Here is a 24,873-nt window from a genome sequence, read left to right on the forward strand (position 1 = left end):
ACTCACGGCAGTGCTGGTTGAGGGTTCCATGCCCCCATTGATTTCGGAGTTGGGGTCCTTCTTGCCGTCGTCCAGCTCGCTGCCAGCTCCGGGGCCCTTCTTCTTCTTGAGCTTAGCCAGGATGGAGGACTCGCGCTCAGGGAATGGAGGCATCTCTTCCAGCACCGTTGCCTAAGGGGCGGAGTTGGGGAGAGGGAGAAGGGTTCAAATGACGAGTTATTCGTCCGCTTTTCATTTATGGCTTGGTTATGTCCGCAGAATGGAAAGGCGGCAGGATTCCCAAGGAGGTGCTCTAGGGGGAGCTGGCTTCAGGCACCAGGCCCATTGGCAGACCAACTCTGTGCTACAAAGGATGTCTGCAAATGTGATATGAAGGCTGGCAACACTAACCCCACCATGTGGGAATCCCTTCCAGACAACCACAGTGCCTGGAGGCAAGACAGTCAGCAGTGATCAGAGGAGGAATGACTGCTGGGCGGAGCACAGAGAGAAGAAACGCCGTGGTGCATCTGCACTCGCAAACTGGACGCCTTCATCTGCCCCAGCCGCAACAAAACAGGTATCTACAGCCACAGCAGGGTGGCTGTAGATAGTTTGACTTCACCCCCAAAGGCACATTGTCTCCGGGGCGGACGGACGCTAACAACTTTTCATTCATGACGCTTCTATTCTGCCCCATAACCACAGTTCTCTTGCCAGCATCCAGTTTTGTTTTTAAATGCAGCAAAAAGAATAAAATACCAATCCAGTGCCCAAAACAAGCTAACGACAGAGATAAAATTTTAAAATCCCATACAATTCCTCTCGGAAAAGGCAGATCTTACAAAAAAACTTCAGAGAGGCAAAATGCTGGAATCCTCAAAGGCTCCAGAGCCCTTATAGACTCAAAGGTCACATTCCTTCATGCGTGATGGACGTATGGCCCACCCAGTGTTGTTGGACTACAACTCCCGTAAACCCTGATCATTGGGTCACACTGTCTGGGGCCGATGGGATTTGGAAAGAGAGCTGTGGCTCAGCAGCAAAACGTCCGCTTTGCATGCAGAAAGTTCAATCTCTACCATCTCCAGGTTGCTGAAAGCTGCTGAAACCCTGGAAAACCGCTGCCCATCAGTATAGACAGCAAAGGCAGGGAGACCAGAGGTCTGACCTTGGTACTATAAGGCAGCTTCCTATTCCTGGCTCCCCATTCGTGGCCTATGGCAAAGGGGCAGAAATGGGCTTCTGGCGCAGCACAAAAAAAATTCCCAAGAGCTGATTTCAATTCACAGATGGAAGCCTTACGTTTCCCCTTATTTGATGCAGCTGCAACCAGTTTCTCTTTCAGATCAGCCAACTCTCTTCCCCCACCCAGTCTCCCCGAGATGAATGGCTCACTTAGCTTCCAGCCCACCGGCCTCTCACAACATTCCCAGTTTCCCCCTCACCAAGACATCGGTGCTGGCGATAGAGCTGAGCTTGAGGTATTCAACCGCCCGCTGCTGCAGCTCTACGTCGGCGTTGCGGATCTGGCTGTCGGAGCGCAGCACTTCCTGGATGGTGCCCTTGGTCTCAGGGAAGAGGTTGATGAACTTGATGTAGGTGGAGAGAAGCAGAGCCCGGGTGGAGACGCTGCAGAGGTGGAACTTGGAGTGCAGGAGGTTGAACTGCACCAGAGGGCTGGAGGAAGGAAGGAAGGAAGGAAGGAAGGAAGGAAGGAAGGAAGGAAGGAAGGAAGGAAGGAAGGAAGGAAGGAAGGAAGGAAGGAAGATAAATAATACAGTGGTACCTCGGTTCTCAAACGGCTTGGCTCCCAAACAAAGCGGCTCCCGATTGTCGCAAACCCGGAAGTGAGTGTTTCAATTTGCAAACGTTTTTCAGAAGCTGAACGTCCAACATGACTTCCAATTGAGTGCAGGAAGCTCCTGCAGCCAATCAGAAGCCGCGCCTTGTTTTTTGAACCGTTTTGGTAGTCGGACGGACTCCCGGAACGGATTAAGTTTGAGAACCAAGGTACCACTGTATTATACTTTCTTATACCCTGCCCATCTGACTGGGCCCCAGCCACACTGGGTGGCTTCCAAAAAAAAATTACAGGAAAAATAACGACAAAACGACGACAAAATCAAACATTAAAAGCATTCTGAAACAGGGCTGGCCTTCAGATGTCTACAAAAAATTATACAGTTTTTAACATCCGCCAGGAGGGCATTCTGCAGGGCAGGTGTGACTACAGAAAAGGCTTTCTGTCTGGTTCCCTGTAGGTTTCACTTTGTGCAGTGAGGGAACCAACATAAGGCCCTTGGTGATGGACCTCAGTCTCTGGGCAGAATGATATGGGTGGAGATGCTCCTTCAGGTATACAGGAAGGAGGCACAGGTTGAGGTGGCACCATTTTTAGCTACCCCACTCCAAGTCAGCAGAGCAGAGGGAAGGGGACCTGAAGCAAGGCGTGCTAACATGCCTCACCAAGCTAAGAAAATAAGGGGACAAGCCCCTGCAAATAGAACTAAGCCCTAGTTCTCCGTGAGCCTGCTAACCTGTCCCTGGGCTGTACCATTAATTTCAGACTGCTGGTGGAGGCTCACGTGTTTGAAGGATCATACCAAAAAAAAAATATTAAATATAAATCCCACCTCCCAAAAGAATCTACATGCCAGAGTCCTAGTCTTGTTTCCCTGACATGCTTGGCCTAGCGCCCACTGGAATGGTAAAACGAGGGCTTCCAGGGTTGAGAACTCCCGGGTGGCTGCCACAGGGATTGGAGAGAACCACTCCACTAATGGGGTGGTTGAGGAGGCATCTCACTTAGGGCTGTTTCGAGGATGGGTGGATGGAGAGAAAGAATCTGTCACCGATAAGGTGGGTTAGTGGGTCCCTCTCCTAGGCGCTGCCCACATCCCTTCCTCCCACAGTTCCCAACCTTGAGCGAGGATCTCCAGCGATGAGGTTCCCAAACTCCCCTAGGATGTAGCCGCCAACTTTCACCATGTTCTCGTGGCAGGCGGGAGCTTGTAGGGCCTATGGAAAAGAAAGGAGAGCTGCAATGTGCTGTTGGGAGGCAGGGAGAAAAAATAAGCTCCCATTCAGGCAACTATCAGGCCATGATTTAAAGAGAGGTCTTCAATAACTCTGTTTAACTGCAATTGCCTCAGGCTCTTTTAGGTTCTTTCTGGGTCTCTAACCCAGAACTATGGCTGAAACGAGATGCTCAGGCAACTCCCAATTTATGTGGGGGTTGCGTTCCAAGGCACCACGCGTTTAAGTGAAACTGCGCATACTTGAAACACCATTGAAAAAGCCTGCAAGCACCCCGTTCAGCCCCTGCCCCCCTTTTTAATAGTTATGATTTTCAGGTTTATACATTTCAATAATTGCACAGTCAGTTTAATATTTCAAAACTTGGCTTCCTTCCCCCTCTTTCTGCGGTTCCTTAAATTTATTCTTAATGCCTTCTGCATATCCAAATCAATTTGTTCATTTATTCATCTACTTTAAATACATACTCTTATGAAATTGCAGGTTATTACAGTTACAGGCGATTGCCCCCTTTTTGTGACGTTTTCGGGTCACTTCCAGGTTTGGGGCACAGTTGCGCACAGACTGCACATGCTTAAAACGGTCGCCACCCGTACATAAATTCAGTGGTGAGTCTGCTGTAGAAGTGCATTCATCACAGCTTGTGACACATGGACTGCCATCTACCCAGAACTGAGCTTAGGGCAAACTTCTCTCCCTCTTCTGCATTTTGTGACAAAGACTGGTTTCCACAGAGCTGATTGGCTGGCCCTTGTGATTATAGGTTTTGAAACTGCTCCCCCCCCCCTCGCTCCTGTTGACAGATACATCTAGATGTAGCCTTTCTTAATACTGCGAAATCAACTCACCTAGATCTGCAGAAGTCCTCCCAGGCCGTATTGTATTGATGAGCGAGGCAGCCGGACACGCATCTCACCCACCCACAGAGCAAGCAGCCCTGGGGAAACTGTGGCCCTGTGGATGCTGTTGGACTCCAACCCCCATCATGCCTGACCGCTGGCCATATGCTGGCTGTGGCTAATGGGAGTTGTAGTCCAACAACATAGAGGGAAGGGAAGGCTTCTCCCCAGAGCGACAGGGCAGGCAAAGAAGAAACGGTCAATGACTCTGGCCAACCCCACCCACCTCAAAGACCGTCTTGGCAGCATAGCCTTGGACATCGTCTCGGTTGATGACAATCTGGATGACACGGTACCAGACCTCCTCGCTCACATAGTCCCCGGCGATACGGATCAGATTGAGGATGGTGTCCACATACCAGCTGTAGTCCACTGCGTACTTCTCAGCAAGGATAGCCACCTTCAGCACCTGGGAGATATGGAAAATGAAATATTTCCCTGCCCTGCCAGGTTCTATCAGGCTTTAGGCCCCTAGGGGCCACTCCCCAGTACCAGCAAGGCTGACCTGACACCTTGGTGCAGGTGGTGATGTGCCCCCTCTCCTCCCCACCATTCCACATACAGAAGCTGATTAGAATGGTAGCTGAATAGAACTTCAACACTGGCGAAGGGAAAACACCTTCCTATGCAGTTGAGCGCCCACATCTCTCTTCTCCAATCAAAGGGAATGGCTAGTGGTTGGGAGATCTCAGTGCAAACAGCCAGCAGGGCTGCCACTATCGCCTCGCTCCAAATTTCCAGCATATGCCAACTGAGGCAGCTGCCCTGCTCTGCCCAACAGTAGGGCCACCCTGCACGCCAAATCCCTCTAAGAGGACTTGGAAACTCCTGGCCTCCCTTCCCCCCTTCTTGCTGCTTCACAGAAATCTACCCAGATGAAGAAATAAGCTCCCACAGCCTCTTTCCCACGAGCTGAAAAACCCACTCACAATCTCCTCGCGGATGGAGTAATCTGCCGTCTCCAGGTAGCTGAGCATCTCCGAGACGATCTGCTTGGCGTTGGTGCGGTCGCACATGGCGTAGAGGAGATCAGCAGCCCGCTGGCGGACACTCACATCCCGCTCCGTCTGGGAAAAGGAGGCCGGGAGTGTGAGACCGGCAAGTTCTTGCCTGCGGCATAACCCCAATCTCCCCTCTTGCCCCGCACACTTACAAAAGGAGCATTTTCTGCAAGCCCACTACAACAACCAGCAGTTGGATAGGATGAGATGAGCAAGAAGAGAATGCAGGTGGTACCAGGCTGAAGTGATGCTCCATTGCTTTCCTGCGGCTCATTCCCTGCTACGCTCCTCAGCCCAGGGATGGGAGGCTGTGGCCCTTGAGATATTGGCAGGCTCCATCTCCCAATGGGTAACACTCAGTGAAATGCCCCCCCCCCAATTTCACCACCAGCACACGGGGGGAGGATTTGGGGAGACCACACTCACTCAGCCCTTCAATCTTCAAGCTACCTCACCCATTTGTTCTGCCCGTGCCCTCACTGGTTCTGACCTTGAGGGCATTGATGACGGTCTCAATATGGGTCTTGACGGCCTCGTGGGAGAATTCAGAGCTGGCCAGGGTGCACATGCTCTCAAGGGCCAGGTATCGGAGGTTGGTCTCCCGATGCTGTAGGAACTGGCCGAGTTGATTACATGCCCGCACCAACAGGTTGGGTTCGCTGTGGGTCAACAAAGTTAAGCCTCATCTGAGCATGGGAGGAGGGACATCCCAGTGGAGCTCAGCTGCTGACTGCACACTTCTCAATTCAACCAGATTGTCATCCAATGTCCCCCAGTTTGGGGAAAGGCCATAGCTGCATATCATAATTATTCTATGCCTTAACTCCTCCAGGACGTTCTCAAATATATATATATATTACTGCTGTTTACTCAAAACCTACTTCCATTTTAACATGTTTAGATTGATTTTTTAAAGTAATCTACATACATTTTCCAATCCTCCTTAAACACTGCCTCATCTTGATATCTAATTTTACTAGTTAAGCTTGCTAATTCTGCATATTCCATCAATTCCAGCTGCCTGTGTTCTTTAGCTAGATACAACCTCGTTTCACCAATTTTGCACATCTAACATTCTTGCTGCAGTTGTTGAAAATAAAAATAATTTTGTCTGATTTGCTTGGCACATCTGTCCCAGTTATCCCTAGAAGAAAAGTTTCTGTTCTTTTGAGGAGAGTTGCCTTGAATATTTTCTTTATCTCATTATAAATCATCTCCCAAAATCCCATAGCCGCTTTACACGTCCACCGCATATGGTGAAATGTAGCTTTTCGCATACCTGCCCCTTCTCCCCTCTGGTTTTGCCCTGGTGCTGCCATCTAAAGGCTGCCAAAGATCACTGAGGCAGTGAGAGATCTTTGGAAAAGCACCAGCCATTTCCCCCCTCACCGTCTCATTTAAAGGGCCTTCATGCTAAAGAGGAACAAACGAGGGTGAGGTGCTCACCTGTCGTAGTGGATGATGAGACTGATGGCTTCAAAGAGGATAGCATTCTTGGCATTGGAGTGCTGGACCTTCTTGGACTTGGGTGGCTCCTGGGCCTTGTTGAGTATAGTCTCCAGGCACTCAACCAGACGTCCTTTCACTGCTGCATCTTCTGCAGGGAAAAGCAGAGGGTGCAAAGGCCAGGAAGCAGCATGTTAGAGCAGTTCCCAGCAGGAAGAGAACCCAGGGTTCACGGCTCCCAAGGACCATTCACATCTCCTTAGACTTTCCCTCTATTTCTGCATTAATCTGGGCTGCTTTTTAAAAATCTGTACAAAAAAATTGTCCTTGAATACGTACCACAAAATACATCTTTAAATACATATGTTTCATCTCAGTGTATGGATTTCTAACTGCTTTTCATCCTAAACATGCATTTTGGGTAAGATTTTTTGAGACAAGTATTGAAAATCCAAAGGTTAATGATGTTCTGATCCGTGTACTAGTCTGGGAGGTGGGAATTAGGTTGGTTCTTGGCTCCCAGACAGCCTCCAAGTGTGTTGAAGGCCTCCTATAAAGATATTTGAACAAAAGCTATGACATTTTGCGATGCTATATAAGTGTTAGGTCTCGGTCGCCTCCTCTGGCATGCAGAAAAGGAGATGGGGAGGGGAAAGGAAAGGAAAGGAAAGGAAAGGAAAGGAAAGGGGAGTAGCGTAAGTTTGCAAGAGACTCATTCGCACAGCAGGGAACTGGGGTTTCCTGTTACATCTGAGCCAGGCCTCTGAGAAAGAAGAGATGAGAAATAGATAAAGTGACCTCTTTTACTGGGTCAATTCAAGGCCAGCATTTCATCAGCTAAGCTGGTACCAACTGAGGTCAAGCTTTCAAGTACCCACCCAATGAGAAGTTCTATAGAACAAGGAAGTTCATTCTTTCTCACCTACTAGAGTATCGGGCTATAACACCAGGACTGGATGCAGTAATGCCTCCAAATAGCAATTGCTGGGACTCACAAGGGGGGAGAGTGCTTTATGGAGTCAGACCGCTAGTCTATCTAGCTCAGCAACGTTGACTGTGACTAGCAGGATTTCAGATCGGGGTCTCTCCCAGCCCTATCTGGAGATGCTGGAGGTTAAAAGCTCAGACCTTCTGTATGCAACGCAGATGCTCTACCACTGACCTATCGCTCTTCCCCTTGTGTTCATGTCCTGCTGGCAGGCTTCCCATAGGCATCTGGTTGGCCACTGGGAGAAGAGGATGCTGGACTGGTTGGGCGTTTGGTCTGAAGGGCCCTTCTCATGCTTTGAAGGCCAACATGAAAACCACTTAATTTGATTTCTGGGATTTAGAATGAGATGGGAGGAAAGCGGGACTAATGGGAAGTACAAGCAGCGTCCAGCACTTCAGAACAGCGACATCTGATAACCTTGGCAATGAACTTCATTATATTAGCAGAGAGATCTGGATATACCTGGCTGCCAGATCCCATTAATCAGAGAATCCAGAACCCCCAGCTTTCTGTTAACTAAACAGAGCCTACAGGCAGCCTAGAATAATTGCCTAGAGAGAACTACTGAACACAGCCTTGCACACAATCCATCTACCGTATTGGCCCGAATATAAGCCACACTTGTAGTGCCGGGAGTTGGTAGTGCGCAGCACGCTCGGAATCGAGTGCTGGCGCTGGCTTGGGGAGCGGGGTGCCGAGCGCTGGCCACCCCCTGTTTAGGGTTGTAGTGCCGGGAGGCGGGCCACACTCTCAAGTAAGCCTTGAATTGTAAATATGCATCTTATATTTGGGCCAATACGGTATAATTATTATTATTATTATTATTTATCCCCCACCCATATGGCTGGGTTTCCCACTCTGGGCAACTCCCAACAGACTATTAAAAACACGGTAAAACATCAAACATTAAAAACTTCCCTAAACAGGGCTGCCTTCAGTTGTGTTCTAAAAGTCATGTCGTTGTCTATTTCCTTGACATCTGGTGGTAGGGCGTTCCACTACCTCTAGCATAGAAGGCTTGAGTGCCGCCCAAAGTGGCTGCCCTTCCACCCAGTCCCCCAATTCCAGGCCACCTCTTACCTGGGGGAGGATAACACTGAAGCAGCCGCAGGAGCTTGACCGAGAGCCAGGGGGCTGGCACAAAGTAATAGGTGTAGTCCTGGAGGTCTGTGGAGGCCGATGACACAATCTGCCAGAGGGGCGGGGGGGGGAGGGAGGGATGCAAAAACACAGCAGCACAAACCACCAGTGAGTCAGTTATATTGGAACATCCGCATTGTTCATTAGTCCAGGGGTGGGGAACCCTTTTCAGTCCAGGGGCCACGTTCCCTTCTGGGAAATCTTTTTTGGGGGGGGGGCACATGGCAGTGGTGGGTGGGGTCAGTGGCAAAAGTGGTTGGAGCAAGTGGGTGAACTCCATCCAGGCAGCGTACAGTCCAGCCAGGCAAAAACATCTGGGAGTGAGAAGCAGGGCCAGTGAGCAGCATGGGCTGCTAAAAGGTTTCAAGGACCAGACAGAGAGGCCTTGGAGGGCCGCATTTGTCCTTTAGGCCTGAAGTTCCCCACACCTACGTAAACCCGTTACCACAAAGCCCTGGCGTGGGGACTGGATGTGCTTAAAAACAGTCATGGGAAGAAGGGGGAACCAGATCAGAGTCACTTTGCCAGGCAGTGGGGTTCATTCCCCCCATGCTGTTTTCCCAGTTTAAGTACCCCAGCTCAAATCTGTACAAAATACAGCAAAACAACAAGAGAGAGAGAGTCATAGCCTTTGTGGACAGATGCTGAGGAACTGATGCTCTTAATGCATCACTTCCTGCTCCATGTTTCTTTCCTTAAACAACTGGAAGCAGGTGCAGAGGAACCACTATTTTCACTGGGGCTGCAGCAAACAGAGGGATTTTGTGCGGGTGGGGGGGGAGGCTAACCCTTTCTCTCCCCAATGTAATCCAGATGAAAATCACTCCGTGCCTGCTCTTAGGCCTGGGAGAGAAGCACCCACCTAGTTTAGGGGAATCCTGGTTCCCAGAAATAAGACTTGCACAAGTACAACCAACAGGAGCAGAGTAACTAAAGGGCAAAATAATTGGTGCCCTGGTTTCTTCTGCGTACACACACACACACACACACACACACACAACCCCAGACCTCACCCTGCTGAGCCTGGATACTGCCAATGAAACGCACGTCTTGAAGTCATCAGGATTCTTCTTGCAGAGGCAGGCAATGAGGCTGACGGCAGCTGTGACCACGCCCTGTGTTTGGGGGGGGGAGATGGTGTGCCAAGTGAGACCACTTCAGCGAGGGCTAAACAAGGTACAAATGCATCGCTTTCTGGCTCCCACTGGGCATACGATAGAAGGCATCTTGATGGGGAAATAAAGGATGTGGTTGCAATGCTACTACGTAGGAGCATTTCGGAGCAAACAGCATGCTTTAGTCAAACAGGGGTCTGTTGGTGGCCAAAGCTTTGTACACTGCCCCTGATCCGTGCATCTCAGAGTCACCATATACAGACCAATAAAACCTACTGTTATGAAGAATCTTTACACTCAGCAGCGTAAACGTCTGGCTACTCTTATTTTGAGTCATTTTGGACTCACAGCTGTCCATGGAGGGCGCATTCTGTGTCCAGGGCAGCTGTCTACCAGCTCAATCTGGTATGCAGGCTGAGACCCTACCTGCCCACAGACTGTCTCACCAGAGTGGTGCATGCTCTAGTTTTCTCCCGCTTGGACTTCTGCAATGCGCTCTATGTGGCCGCCGAGACCATATTACACCGGTCCTGAAAAGACCTTTACTGGCTCCCAGTACATTTCCGGGCACAATTCAAAGTGTTGGTGCTGACCTTTGAAGCCCTAAACGACATCGGCCCACCCCCATCATTCAGCCCAGGCACTGAGGTCCAGCTCCGAGGGCCTTCTGGCAGTTCCCTCCCTGCAAGAAGTAAGGCTTCAGGGAAACAGGCAGAGGGCCTTCTCGGCAATGGCGCCTGCCCTGTGGAACACCCTCCCATCAGATGTCTAAGAAACAAACAACTATTTGACTTTTAGAAGACATCTGAAGGCAACCCTGTTTAGGGAAGTTTTTAATATTCTGTTGGAAGCAGCCCAGGGGCAGGGTATAAATAATACATTTATTATTATTATTATTATTATTATTATTATTATTATTATTATTAGCTCTGGTTACAAAGGCGTAAATAGCTCTCAGTATTCCCCAAGCGATGGGCCATGTGATAGTGACTGAGTGGGTGTGGAGGACGTACCATACGTGTATTATTGTGGGGGTAGTTCCATACGTTGGCCCCTAGGAAGCAGAGGCCAGGGGTAACATACCATGTGCTGATCATTCAGAAGGTGCACCACCCGCGACGTCCACTCTCCCATGGGCACCAGGTCGGGTGAGGTCTTGTAGAGGCGCAGGAGGCAGAGGGCAGCACTCTGCTTCACGCTATCCATGGTGTCACTGAGGGGCAGTCACAGACAAACAGGTGGGTCAAGACGGGTGAAGGAAGGAGAACAGATCAATAGCAGAGCAATTGATGATCCATAATGAACTGAAAAAAATGTTTTAAAGTACTTTCCCAAAAAATCCAGAGTCCTTTCTGTTGGGGATAATTCAGACGAAAATTCCCATGTGTCAAAAAACGTTATTTATGTATGCTACTACTGTGGCCTGTGTTTTGTTCGCCTCAAAATGGAAAATGAGCGAGGTCCCAACCAAAGAAGAATGGCAACTTGACAGAATATGTACAACTTGCAGACTTAACATATAGAATAAGAAAACAAGAAGAACATATGTTTAAAGAAGATTGGAAAATGTTTATTGAATGTATGGGAAATAATTTGTGTACAGCTGAAAATGCTGGCAGCATTAAGAAAAACTCAGCAGTGTAAATAAGTTTTGATGGATGCAATAATGGAATACTGAATGGTATAGTTTTTGTAAAATATGCAGGGATTTAAGGTATGTAAAGTGAACCACGGAAAGAGAAGAAGGGAAGTCGTTGATAACTTAAGCATATAAAATGAGTATTTTAAATTGTAAAACAGAAAATTTGATGAAATAACTGCGTTAGCAGTGGATTGATATTAGGACCATCCACACACTGTTTCACTTTGTTAGTTGTTCTGCGATACTTTCCCTGTGTTATTGCTGTCTAGAGTGCAAAACACGGGCAACAAAAAACACCACCCTTAACATTTGCTGCATAAAAAGGTTCCAGGGTTTTGGGAGGAATCTACAGGACAGGCACCAACCGGGAATGAAGCAGGATGGCTGCTACAAAACCTTTGGAGGCACAAAGAGCACTGTAAGTGGGATTGTGCATAACCGCGCAGATGGCACTGGGAGCTCAGATCACAATAAAAAGGATGCCTGGAGACACAAACCAGACCCAGCCTTGTATATGTTCCTTGACTCTTGTGAATAGACTCCCTCTGAGCAAACACTTTTCTCTAGTGGGACTGGCTTACCCGGCCACCAGGATGCGGGGGATCTCAGAGGCAAAGGCCTCGGCCATCTCACGGCTGCCCACATTGGCAATGCAGTGCAGGGCCAGGCACATGAAGGTGGGGTTGCGGCTCGCCAAGTCATTCTTGATGGCGTTGTTGATGAGGCGGATCAGCTCGCTGTTGCAGTTCACCAACACTGAAATGAACAGGTAACCCTAGGGGCAGCAAAGAGGCATATAAATGCACATGCAGGCACATTCTGAGCTGGGGGAGAGGCATGGACACACAACCCACAACATCATAGAGGCTTTTTTCCACTGTCCCACAGCAGAAAAGGGGCCAGAACGAAGTTGGCTGGCGCTCTCGAGGCAGACAAAGATTGTGTGCACACTGTACATTAAAAGCACGTGGCTTCCCCCAAAGAATCATAGTTCACCACACAGAGAACTACAATTCCCAGCACAAACTACATTTCCCAGGATTATCTGCGGGAGGGGTGGGCTGTAAATGTGCGGCAATGCATGGTGTGTATGCAGCCGTATAATGTGCTGCGCAGTTCAGCAAACAGGAACTCCTTTCTGCACTACAATTCCTGCAGCGACACACGCTGGCAGACAAACTGTTTCCATCCAAAGCATTTTGAGAGTTGATTGTCATGTGCCACTGGTCACTTTTTTCTTCAGCCATCAGCAAATAGAGCTACGCCTTTATTTAAGAGGTATGGTACTTCCTGCATCATCCTCATTGATGCAAATAGCTCAAAATACAAAGAAGAAAAAGAACAAAACCATGTGATGTAAGTGAAATAGTGGGGAGAATTGGAATGTTGTGGGTGTGGATAACCATTGGCCCAGAGACCAATGCTGCTGAACTTCAACTCCCATCATCCCTGGCCATGCTTGCTAAGGCTGATGTTCAGCAACATCCAGGGAGCCAAAGGTTCCACACAGCTGGGAAACAGAGGACTAGATTGAAACCTCCATCCAGGCGCAGTTCACAATAAACACCTGAAAAGGTGGAAAACGTGTTCCTGGATGACACCAACACAGAGGTGTATGTATGTTGCACAACGGAAGAATGCTTGTCCGTGTGTGTGTTTTTTTTAAAAAAAAATCCCCAGATGTCCCGGCGGAGCGGGGAGGACTATATGTGAGATATAATATCCTGACCCCCTTGGAGTGAATAATGTAATGAAAATAAATAGCACAGCTTTCCCTAATAAATTCCTTACAGACTTGGCACTCTGACGTTTGATGATAACGTTGGGAGGTAGCTGCCTGTTGCTCCTTTTTATCTATTTATACAGATGGGAAACTGAGACCAAGGGAGAGCTGGAGCCAGTTTAACAGGGGGGAAGACCCCCACCCTCCCTCCCCAGGCCCCTCAAGCCTACTCACAATTTGCTTCTCTGTGTATTTGTTGGAGCTGAGCAGGTTGACAGCCTCCATGTGACCAAAGTCGATGTCATGGCCCAGCAGGAATATGAAAAGCAGCTTGCAGACATATTTTTTCTTGCTGTAACCATCCAAGGCTTTATCTCCTGAGAGGGGAAAGAGCAACAGGGAGAGGGGAGGGGGGGGGTCACTGGCGCTGCTGGAAGGAGAGAGGTGTCTTGCAAGGCAGGGGCATGGGAAGGGGGGGGGGGAAGCAGTTGCAAAAGCTTTCCAGCCTTGTACTATCAACGCTTCAGAATGCTTTCCTATTTTAAACTGCCCAGGGTGGGCTTGAGAAGGAGGCAGGCGTTCTCAGATTTCCCCCCCCCCAACTGTTGCAGAGAATTTCGGAGAAGAGAAACCTGTGAAACACCCCCCCTCCAATGTCATTGCTATTAAAAGAATTTATGTGCTACCTTTCAAATACAGTGGTACCTCGGGTTACAAACTTAACCCAAGGTACCACTGTACCAAAGAGGTCCACAAACAAATGAAAGCCTACTCTCAAAATAACATGAATAAAACCAATAATAAAAATACACAGCTGCCACTAATTGAAACACATAGGAAAACAGCCACATTAAAACATTCATAATTGATCAACAAACCCATTAAAAGAGCATGGCAGTTAAAACGACAATCAAAGCAGGAGATTCGAGTCAGGAGATCAGGAAAAGGCTCATCTCAACAGGGGTGTCGACGTGCTGTTGGATTCAAACTCCCATCAGCCCCAGCCAGAATGGGCAATAGTCAGGCATGATGGGTGACCACTGGCCCCCCACTCTCATTTTACATGGTCCCTGCAATTTCACTCTGGCCCAGAGCAGACCCTTTTGCTGTCTGAGGTGCGGCAGCAAATGATGCCCCCCCCCTTTAAGGAAAGGTACAGTTTATTCAAGGCCAGCCATGTTATTTTAGCAGTTGACGCAGCCAATCCCACAAGCCCCTTTCTCCAGCTAAAAGTACAATACTAATAAATTAAAAATGCCGGCCATTTGCTGCTCTTCCATAGCACCCAGAATCTGCTGCCCGAGGTGGCCACCTCACTCTGCCTAACAGAGATGCCTGACCTGCTTAATGGGCATAGCAAGTTTCCTTATGGGATCCCCTTACCCCACATATTCACTGTTACAGAGGGCAAATAATGCCCATTCCACACTTGTAAGTAATCTATATTTTTAGTGTGGCAGCACCTACACTTTGGGATCTCCTTCCTCATTGATACCAGTGAAGACGTCTTCACTGTACACTGGTGCAAGTGGGTTCATAAGTGCCAGAAGTTCGGTCCACAAAATCTCTGGATTAGATTCCCCTTTGGCCTTTTCAGGTAAGGGAAGGAAGACTAACCAGCACTGCAGAGAAGAGGAGAACTCTCTTCTTTTTCTCCAGTCACTTTCCAACAAAGAAGGAATTGCTTAGGAAGCTGCCTTATACAGAGTGAGGCCATTGGTCCATCTGTCTCACTATTGTCTACTTTGACTGGAAGCAGCTCCCCAGGATTTCAGGTAAAACTGTCTCCCAGCCCCATCTGGAGATGCTGCAGATTGAACCTGGGACCTTCTGCACAAAAAGCATGAATGACTTGCCTCCAATGTATGCAGGCATGACTCAGTGTGTCTGCATGCACACATGCAAGATGGGAAAAAATACGGTGCCCAGGAATATCATAAAGCACTGTGATGCAACCTAGGGGGCAATTCTATAAAGGCAATGGAGCTCCCGGAAGATCCACCCACCTCCTGCAACACTAATGCAGAGAATTATGACGACATATCATAAAAGTCTTCGATCTGAAATTCCAAAGGAACTGCTCATGGAATAGAAGGTCAAACTGCTGTCCCATTGTGTGTGCCATTCATTCTTCTCCCCACCATCTGAGCTATTCTTGATCTGAACCGAGGAAGATGTAACTGTTTCGTAACACACGAGGACGGGGAGCAACAGGGATCCAAACCAACACTGAGCAAGGGAACTCTACCTAGGTAACCATTTCTGGCAAAAGACAACATGCTGCCAAATAATGAGAGCTAGAAACTTTCCCCTTTGAATTGAAATGAACACTCAGGTTCAAAGGATTCTGCAGGCAATTTCGAAACTGCAGCATGCAGTTAACATCCACAGAGATTCCACAGAGATTTGAGAAAAGAAGGAGGTTTGGTAGAGACGGCCAGTGTAAGGAAGGAACCAAAACTGCTGGATTTTCTGGGATGGGGTTCTGGGAACCACAAGGTTCTCTGGAAGTAGCCTAGTGGGAGTTTGGTGGTATAAAGAGGATCTAAGCAGTGTATACATTTGTGGTAGTCACTGCTATCTGCCACATGACACACAGTGAAATAATTGGGGTTGGTTGTCTGGTCCTTAACAACATTCTTGTGTTCCCATACAGTTGCAGGGGGTGGGAGGATAAGTGGATTGTACCTGAAGGATTGCTGGTTTCTGCCATGCTCCTAACTCAAGCATGCTCCTCCTTTAAAAGAAACTTGTCACAAATTGCACAACTGTGCACTTTTGACTGCCCTACCCCGCCCTCTTTGTTGAATGGCCTGACCACAAAGACTGTAGAAGAACTAAGCTTGTTAAATTCTGCTAAACCGACCAGGAACACAGTTTGGGTTTCTGTTCAAGCCTCCCCCTCCCCTCTTTTGTTTTGCAGTGGAAGCAGAGAAAATAGCCTTTCTCCAGCAGCACAAATAGCCCAGCAACACCCACCCACCCCAGCATATTCCAGAAGCTTCAAATATGCAAAGATCAATATCTGGATCCAGGTTTGGGTGGGGAGGGAGTTCAGTGGATCAGAAGCAAAAGGTTGTTGGGAGAAATTAATTCCTGGGCCACGTTGGACGAGACTGGCTTTAAACAGGACTGTGCACGGTGCTGGCACAAGCAACTCCTAGATTTTCGAGGAAGAGAAAGGAGGGCTACCAGTCAGAGCAGAGGGCCTGGGAATCAGACCTTTTCAAGTTCATTTCAATGTCCCAGCTGGAGACAGTCCAGCTTGTGGAGACAGTCCAGCTGGGACAGTCCAGCTGTTTAGCATTTCGACCCTGAGCACAGGGTCACCCCTCATCTGTTGCCTGCGGACAGACTACATAAAGCACCTTTCTGCAGAGCATTGCTGACAGGGTATTAGGAAAAGATGGACGGCAAGAGCTGAACCAACCTGGGCAGTGACTACAGATAAGCACAGTCGTGGAGGAAGAAAGAAAAGAGAGAGAAGGGAGGAAAAAATGAGAAACTGTGAGTAAGTCAGGCTGACTCATGGAGCTGCTGTCGGGATCTATGGTGTGAAATAGCATACCCTGCAGATTGGAAGAAGGGGGAAGGGGGGAGAGAGGAGAGATAGCAGAGGAAGGACTTACCCTTGAATTTGGACCGGATATTGGCCAACTCTTTGTTGATTCGTTTGATTTCAGCCTCTTTGCTCTTACCTGGAATCAAAGACAAAGGCATTCAAACAAGGGACAAGTCAGCCTTCTCTATACAACGCCCACTCAACTCACCTGGATATGTGCTTGGTACTACTAAATGCCTACCAGTACATCAAGGGAACAAAGAAATAATATTAGGGAAGAGAGAGCTTGGAGAAAAATACCAGCAAATGGAAACGTTCATGAACAAAACATCATCCAGCAATACACCAAAAGGAAAGAGTCCATAGCCATTTTGCTGCTTTGCCATCACTTAAGGGCCAAAGTACGCGAGATGCAGACCACAAGATCTGTGATCAGAGCTCCCAACTCCCCCCCCCCAGAAATGACACCTTAGAAGCCACCAGGGAACTCTGATTTTGATCAGAGCAGTAACCCTAGGGAAAAGATGGGATTCAACCCAAGACAGCTATTTACCCAAACAAAATCTAACACAAACACACTGAATAAAGCTGCTGCTCTTTGCCCCGATAGAAAACACCCATATTTGGGAAGTGGTATAGGAATAAAAGATTAATACCCACCCACTGCTCTGATCCAATTTTGGGGTCTGCCTTTAAATGAAGGGAGGGGGAATTGGACGATTCAGCCACGGACCTCCCACATCTGTGGGCCCTTACAGGGAGGGGGGGCAGAAGCCCACAGAGGTCACCCACAAAAGGCAACTTGTACCACTTTGGAGGTAGCTGTGTGAACCAGTCAACCCCATACTAGAACTGGCAAGAGAGGGCAAACAGATCTGTACACGGAAGCACCTGAAGAGTAAACACTCATTTTCCAGTTGGCTCCTGAGTGAGCGAGAGCAAGATTGAAGACAGTGCCACCCTCAGAAAAGGGAATCCCATCTCTTATTTCCACAACAGCCACTTTTAGTGACAGGACCTAAGACCTAAGAAGGATTTGCCAGGTGAAGCACAAAACAACCCAGAAACAGGGGGTGGGGGCAAGTACACATGGATCCCTTGCATATACAGGTGAAACTCGGAAAATTAGAATATCGTCGAAAAGTGCATTTATTTCAGCAATGCAACTTATTATTTTTTATTTTTCTTTTAATTTTTACAAATGCTTTCTTTTGGAAATTCCACAGTAATAAAACAAATAGTTACAATAATACAAAAATAAACATCGCTATTACATTTCATTAATTACATTCCATTTATAATTGACCTGCCTAACGACAAATAATTACAATTACAACAAATACCCTGTTTCTCATATTTTAAGGCATCCCCATAAAATAAGCCATAGCAGGATTTTTAAGCATTCGAGGAATATAAGCCATACCCCGAAAATAAGACATAGTGATAGGAGCAGCAGCAATGCCGGCCGCGGCAGGAGGAGGAGGAAAAAAATAAGACATCCCTTGAAAATAAGCCATAGTGTGTTTTTTTGAGGAAAAAATAAATATAAGACGTGTCTTATAATATGAGAAACACGGTAAAGGCTTGACATATCTTGCTTTGCATGTCATGCTTCTATCTCATATATTGGTTTTACCTTTTAAGTTGCATTACAGAAATAAATGCACTTTTCGACGATATTCTAATTTTCCAAGTTTCACCTGCCTAACTTGTTCTGGTGTGGGGCTGCTTTTTATATATGGGACACAGTGATTGACCCCTTTTGGGGAAGCAGGCAGGTGCACAATGGCAATAGTAGGTCACCCACTGGGATTGGAAGGCAGAGAAACCAGCAGAGGGTGGAGTCAGAGCCAATGATGGGCAGAGCCAACTCATGCATACGGAAGCTTTGCAATCCCATCCTCTTCCCTGCTGAGTACTGCAATACTGAAACTGAGGAAGAGGAAGCTGCCAGCTGATGCCACCCCTGGACTGATAGAAGGCAGATAGAGGTTGGTTGGGGGGTGCCCCATTCACCATAATGGGATCGTCTCCACTGGTCCTTCCTTGCTCAGGACTGAAACATGGTAAGCTCAAAGCTAGGAGCAAGCATTAAATCGAAGGGCGAAAGACATATGGGCTTCCTAACCCAACAAAACAGAAAGCCGGAGGAGTTACCCTGGAGGGTGGTTAGCTGGGTGGAAATTTTTATTTAAACTACAGTGCAGGGTGATGCTCTCTAGAGCAGGCATCCCCAAACTTTGGCCCCCCAGATGTTTTGGACTACAATTCCCATCATCCCCGACCACTGGTCCTGTTAGCTAGGGATCATGGGAGTTGTAGGCCAAAACATCTGGAGGGCCACAGTTTGGGGATGCCTGCTCTAGAGAGAGTGTTCCCTTCTATCGCCACCATATGTTTTAACTTAAACAGGGGACAAATCCAAACTAGATGCTCGCTACCTCTTTTACCTGACAGGTAAACACACAACTCCTTGCATTTGTTGTGAATGAAGCAGGAAAAACAACAAAGTTCCTTAGTCCAATTTCATTGCCAGGAGTCTTTTTTTAAAAAAAAGTGTATAAAAATAGACAGTGTCATGGAGTTAAACAGTCTGGATTGCTCTCTCCTTTTGTCCTAGTAAAAACCCTGTCAGAAATGTGTGAACAGTGCCAAGTGAATGATCCAACATCGCAATGCTTAAGAGGTGCAAAAAGAAAGAAAGAACCTGAAACATAAGGGCCCATGACCCCCCCCCCAGGGGTGGTTTTCCAGATGTTATTGGACCTGGACCTGCACTCCCACCTTTCCTGGCTGGTGGGAGGGGAGCTGGAGTCCAGCAATGTAGGGAAGGCCACAGGTTTCCCAAACATGGTTTTCCACGAAGATCCATCACCTCAAATAGAAGACTCACAAGACTATTAATACCTGCATGACTGTATAATATGAGGAAATCAGTAACAAGCAGGAATGTCTTTGCGACAGACCTGTGAAATGTGTTAACTACTGCATCCTGCTCTTGCTTTACAAGCCCAGAGATTTTTCCATGAGGCTCCCACCCCCATCACTGATCTCATCCACATCTCCTTAGCTTCCCCACTGATGCAGGATTCAGTGTCCCACTCCCAAGGCCAAGCTCTCTCAGCCCATTATGGAATTTCAGATTTCACAGGTCTGTGGCCACCAAACCCTCTGCATTAATGTTTCCCACATGACATCCACCCACATATGCAACTGCTGGAAGGACTCCTACATCTTCAAAAGCATAACATATCAACTGGCGCTGAGATGCAGCCTCCTTTCCAGCTCAGACGCAGCACTGCTGCCCACACATTCCCCGGTGCTTCCCTGGCTGCCTGTTCCTTCTTTCGCTGGTGCTGGAGAGAGCCTCCGGAAGCCTGAACTGTTGCTCCTTTCAGAAACTTCTCTAGAATTCTCCAAACCCTCAACACACATTTCTGTCATGTCAATACAGTAAAAGAGACACCTGAGACTCAAAACATTTTGCACACAACATCCCGTCCCAAAATATTCATCCTAAGGCCTTTGGAAACACCTCTCTGACATTTTCTGAACACTTATGTCTCTGTTAACAGTTTGTGGCTTGCCAACTGCAAATGATTTGGCCTGCTTCGCTCATTCATATGACCTTCAGTCAAAGTCCCCTTCAGTCTTTGCCCATTTTACAGATGGAAATGGAGGATAAGGGTTCGCTTTTCACAAACAGGGATGTGGGCTTTCCTGAGACTAGAATGGCTGGCCTCCTGCACCTTTAATAGTTGTTTGCCAGGGATTTTTGGCAGCTGCTGCTTTTCTCATTCCTGCAGGACATGTTGCACCTGACAAAATGCCCTCTTGCACACAGTTATTAAAGAAGCAAGAGGAACCACTCATTTAATTTGGCTATTTTTTTAGGACATAAGCACTGAGGAGGTGTGTCAACACCACTTCCAGAAATGGACCACCCACTTCCAGGTTTTTATTCAGAGAATACTGGTGTCTCCAAATAGTCAATGTGATACAGTAGGCATGTGGGTCTGCATAAAACCACCTCAGTAACAGGCCCAATCTGAGGCTTAAGCTGAGATTCGAACTCTGATCTTGCAGGTTTTTATCCTTAGAAACATAGAAGATGCCTTACTTATACCAGGTCTGACTGTTCATCTAGCCTGTATCATATACTCTGATTGGCAGCAGCTTTGTACAATCTCAGGCAAAAAAAGGCTCTCTCATCATCTGCTACCTTATTTGTTTTTAACTAGGATTCTAGCAATTGAACCTGGGACCTTCTACACACAAACATGTGCTCAACCACCGAATTATAGTTACTTCCGTACTATTTATTTACAGAGGTGCCAGGGCCACCTACGATGTTCAAAGGCAGCCTCAAATCTAGAACATCATACACAAAGAAAACTGCCATCTCCAAGCAAAGACACAGGGAAAGAGGCCTGTGTCTCCACTTAAAGGTAAAGGGACCCCTGACCATTAGGTCCAGTTGTGACCGACTCTGGGGTTGCGGCGCTCATCTCGTGTTATTGGCTGAGGGAGCTGGCATACAGCTTCCAGGTCATGTGGCCAGCATGACAAAGCCGCTTCTGGCGAACCAGAGCAGCGCACGGAAACACCGTTTACCTTCCCGCTGTAGCGGTACCTATTTATCTACTTGCACTTTGACATACTTTCGAACTGCTAGGTTGGCAGGAGCTGGGACCGAGCAACGGGAGCTCACCCCGTCGTGGGGATTCAAACCGCTGACCTTCTGATTGGCAAGCCCTAGGCTCTGTGGTTTGGACCACAGCACCACCCGTGTCTCCACTTACCCATTGCCAATTCAGATAGTCTTTAAGCTATGCTGAATTTCCTACAGCAGGGGTAGGGAACCTATGGTCCTCCAGAAGTTGCTGAAGCGCAGCTACCACCAGCCCCAGCAAGAACCACCCAATGGCCAAGGAAGATGGGAGTTGTAGTTCAGCAATAGCCAGATTGCCAAAGGTTCCCCACCTCTGCACTGCAGGATGATTCTCTCCTGCCCCCCCCCCCAATTAATTTCCAGTGAAATGAAGTTATCTCAAGAATGTTCCAACATATCACATAACTACATTTTGTCACGGCCTGGTCAAATTCACTTTTTAATAATATTTTCTATTATGGAGATGGGTTGTGCTCTTATACTCAGATTTCTTTGCTAAACCTCAGTGGTGGGAGTAGAAGGGAGAAGAATAGGTTTTAGGAGATCTGCTGTCTAAAAATGACGATATGACATTAAGCCTGCAAGTTGTCACCCACAAAGTATTGTTCTGGTAACCGCTACTTGTATTGTTCTTGCAAAATTGATGTTGCACAACACTTGTGTCTGTGGGTTTCTTTGCCAAGGAGAGGAAGGGTGGAGGGGAAAACTAGAATCATATAATTCTAGCCTCTGGCCACAGAGTATCCCCATATACTGGTAAGCAGATGAAAGCTGGATTGGGATCTCCTCGGTTTCAAATATAACACCCTTGTTTCCGTAACCACTATAATCTCTCCTAAGATCATAAAGGCAGTTTGAAAAAGCCCAGCGACTGGAAATTTATGTGCTCGAGTGTCAAATAATGCTAGGGTTTTGTAATGAGCCACAAATGTGTACTCAACAGCCATGCTCTAACAGAGCCACACATTTGACCTGTTACTGTTGCTCCTCTAGACGCCAGCCAACAGCCATTGGGTACAAACCCCATGGAAACAATGTCCTACCCAACAAGAATCAGAAGCCCTGACACAATTTATTTTGTCATTTCAAAGCAGAATCTCCCCCCCCCACCATCCTTTAAAAAACAACAACACCACAACACCACAGGATGTACATAGCTGTTCCTCATTTGCTGGCAACAACATTCCTTACGGTGCCAGATCCGTTTCAACCCTCCACAGCCCTACATGCAACACAACACTCCCAAAAGAAAAGGCAATGCATGCAAAACATAACTCAGCCCAAGGGAAGTTCTGGAGCCAGTCCATCCAATCTGCCCAATGACAAGGCCCGAGTACCGGCGCCTGATTCACCTGCAACCTCTTCGGATGCCCTTGCTTTAGCAGGGGAGGAGAACCCCAACTCCCGCCTGGACAAAGCGGGGAACCCCTCCACAGCCCTCCTGCCTCTCTCCTCTTCTCATTTCCCCCAAAGCCTCACCTTACCCCACCCCACCCCACCCCTGCCTTGCAACTTCCTGCTCATCACCCCCATTCGCCTTTCTCCAAGGCCTTAAGTCCTGGAGTCAAGGAACACCTGGCGCTGAAAACTGCACATCCCACTGGCAGCATCACCTGCGTAGCCCTTGGGTGGGGGAGTTCCTCCAGCGAACCCGGCATCCCCCAGTCATCCAGGCCACTTCTGTCTCCCTCCAGCTGCACCCCCCCAAAAAAAAATCCCACGACGATGCCCATTTCTCACAGTGCCCCACGCGGCCCACTCTCTTCGCGAAATGCCAAGCGTGTCCACTCTTAACCCATCACCCTACAGTGGCTCGCTCGCTCGCTCCTTTCCCCCCACGCCCACACTCGCCACGACCCCCTGCGAGGAGCCTGGGAAGAGCCCCCTCCGTCCCTGCCTGCCTCCTCGCCACCCAAGCCAGCCTTCGCCCTCAGCCAACGGCCGCCCCCTCCGCCGGCTCGCCCACCGCCCTGGCCGCTGTCCGACCCGGCCCCTCCCGAGTCCTCCCCGCGGTCCGAGACCCACCCCGACACCCCACAGCGTCTCTCTTCCCCCTCCCTCGCTTCCAATGCCTCCCTCCTCCCCCCCTCCACACCCCGCGGTACGGTCTTCCCCAAGGTCCGCGTCCCCTCACAGTTTCGGATGTCGGAGATGAACACGGCCAGGCCCCGCATCCCGTCTCCCTTGGAAACGGCCGGCATGGTTGCGGTGGCGGATCGGGACCCCCTCGAGCGACGCTCCCCCCCGTTCCGCTCTCCGCTCCGCGGCCCCGAACCTGGCCCAGCAAGCAAGCAACCGAACCCGACCCGGACCGACCCGATTGGCCGCTTGCTCCGTCCGTCGCAGGGACGCTTCGCCGTCCTATTGGGCCGCTGTGCCGCCCCTCAACTCTATCCCTGCCTCTATTGGTGGAAATCAAACCAGTCTCCCCGCGATTTGCCCGGCAGGTTTAAATCCCGCCTGCGCTCCGCCCTATTGGTTCCAGTGGGCTCCTTATGTCAAATAAGTCCCGGACTGCTCGGCATTTTCCATTGGGCGGGAGTCACCGCAAGTCCCGCCTGCAGCTCCTTTCCTCCCGCCCCTTCAGATAGTCTCTCTTTCCCGGTGGCCTCTCATAAATGTCGCTCAACAGATGCTCCGCCCTACCCCTCCTCCCAGCTCCCCTTTTCTGGCGCTTCTTGCGAAATCAGCAAACTAGAGGATTTTTTTTTCGTAAAAGAAAAAGAAAGAAAACCTCCGCCCAACTGACAGGCGGTCAACACTTCTTCTAGGCTCTTATTGGACGGAAAACTCCTTGTCCTTCAAGCCAAATTCCTTGTCGCATTGGCTGAATGGGCTGACAGGAGAACGGCGGCAAAAGGAATGGTGGGGAGCGGAGGCTTGGAGACTGGTCTGCATTTCCGGAGAGGCGGTGCGAATGTCGTCACTAAGTTTGAGCCAATAGGCGCTAGGAGTAGAACGTAAAGGGGAAGAACGCGGTGTGTGTTCTAATCCGTCACCTTTCGGGGGCTGAGTTTGAGTCCTGCGCGCCACGTTCCGACGCGTTCTTTTGCTTTAACGCTAGAGAGCATTGGTCCCATAAAGAAGTAGGTGAGCCATTAAAGTCCATTTTTTAAATAAAAGTCATAGTAGGGTAAATCTTTATGAAAAGAACTAACGTGTCATAAAATACGTAGTGAGCAAACTTTTGCCTCTTCAAACTCCCCTGCTTCCAGGGATACACTCCTGGCAATTCCCCCAATAAAGCAGTTGCAGGCACAGGTATAATTGCAAAAGGCCATAGCCTTCCTGGGCTGTTTCCACACATAATGAAACGGAAACTATTACCATTTTATTTTATATACCGTACCCCACTTTTTATACCGAAAAGGCTCTTGAGTGCAGTAAAAGATTCTCAGCATAAAATGAGGTTGGAGTCTAGAATCAGGGCTGCATTTCCTTCTCTAGACATTGGCCTTCCTTTGGCCCAATGCCGGCACGCTAGGCAAGTCACTCCTACTAAGCATCTCAGAGGCAGTGAGTAAGTGCTGAGTATCTGAAACTTGCTCAGCTGGTGGCTGAAGGATGCCTTTCCTTGCTCCTCATAGGTACTGAGGACCTTACAGTCAAAGGCACCTGCAATTGGTGTCCATTGGAACCTGTAGGGTGGAAGCCAGGGAGACCC

General features: G+C 48.6%; 1 protein-coding gene across 4 annotated transcripts in view; it reads right to left on the reverse strand.

Moving 5' to 3' along the window:
- The window catches only part of AP2A1 (adaptor related protein complex 2 subunit alpha 1), a 35,829-nt gene extending 12,297 nt beyond the window's left edge, over window positions 1–23,532 (reverse strand). For all 4 annotated transcript variants that reach the window (XM_060281109.1, XM_060281107.1, XM_060281108.1 and 1 more), the window contains exons 1-14: window positions 23,344–23,532; window positions 16,605–16,673; window positions 13,210–13,352; window positions 11,834–12,027; window positions 10,694–10,823; window positions 9,509–9,610; window positions 8,436–8,544; window positions 6,365–6,515; window positions 5,409–5,577; window positions 4,847–4,984; window positions 4,144–4,326; window positions 2,903–3,000; window positions 1,428–1,659; window positions 7–171 (exon numbers count right to left, since the gene is read on the reverse strand). In XM_060281109.1, the coding sequence (XP_060137092.1) occupies window positions 7–171; window positions 1,428–1,659; window positions 2,903–3,000; window positions 4,144–4,326; window positions 4,847–4,984; window positions 5,409–5,577; window positions 6,365–6,515; window positions 8,436–8,544; window positions 9,509–9,610; window positions 10,694–10,823; window positions 11,834–12,027; window positions 13,210–13,352; window positions 16,605–16,673; window positions 23,344–23,410 (1,950 nt within the window). In that variant the 5' untranslated portion in view covers window positions 23,411–23,532. The remainder of the gene's footprint in view (window positions 1–6; window positions 172–1,427; window positions 1,660–2,902; window positions 3,001–4,143; window positions 4,327–4,846; window positions 4,985–5,408; window positions 5,578–6,364; window positions 6,516–8,435; window positions 8,545–9,508; window positions 9,611–10,693; window positions 10,824–11,833; window positions 12,028–13,209; window positions 13,353–16,604; window positions 16,674–23,343) is intronic.
- Window positions 23,533–24,873: the final 1,341 nt, after the last annotated feature.

This window comes from Zootoca vivipara, chromosome 13, assembly GCF_963506605.1.
Source record: "Zootoca vivipara chromosome 13, rZooViv1.1, whole genome shotgun sequence".
NCBI lineage: Eukaryota > Metazoa > Chordata > Lepidosauria > Squamata > Lacertidae > Zootoca > Zootoca vivipara.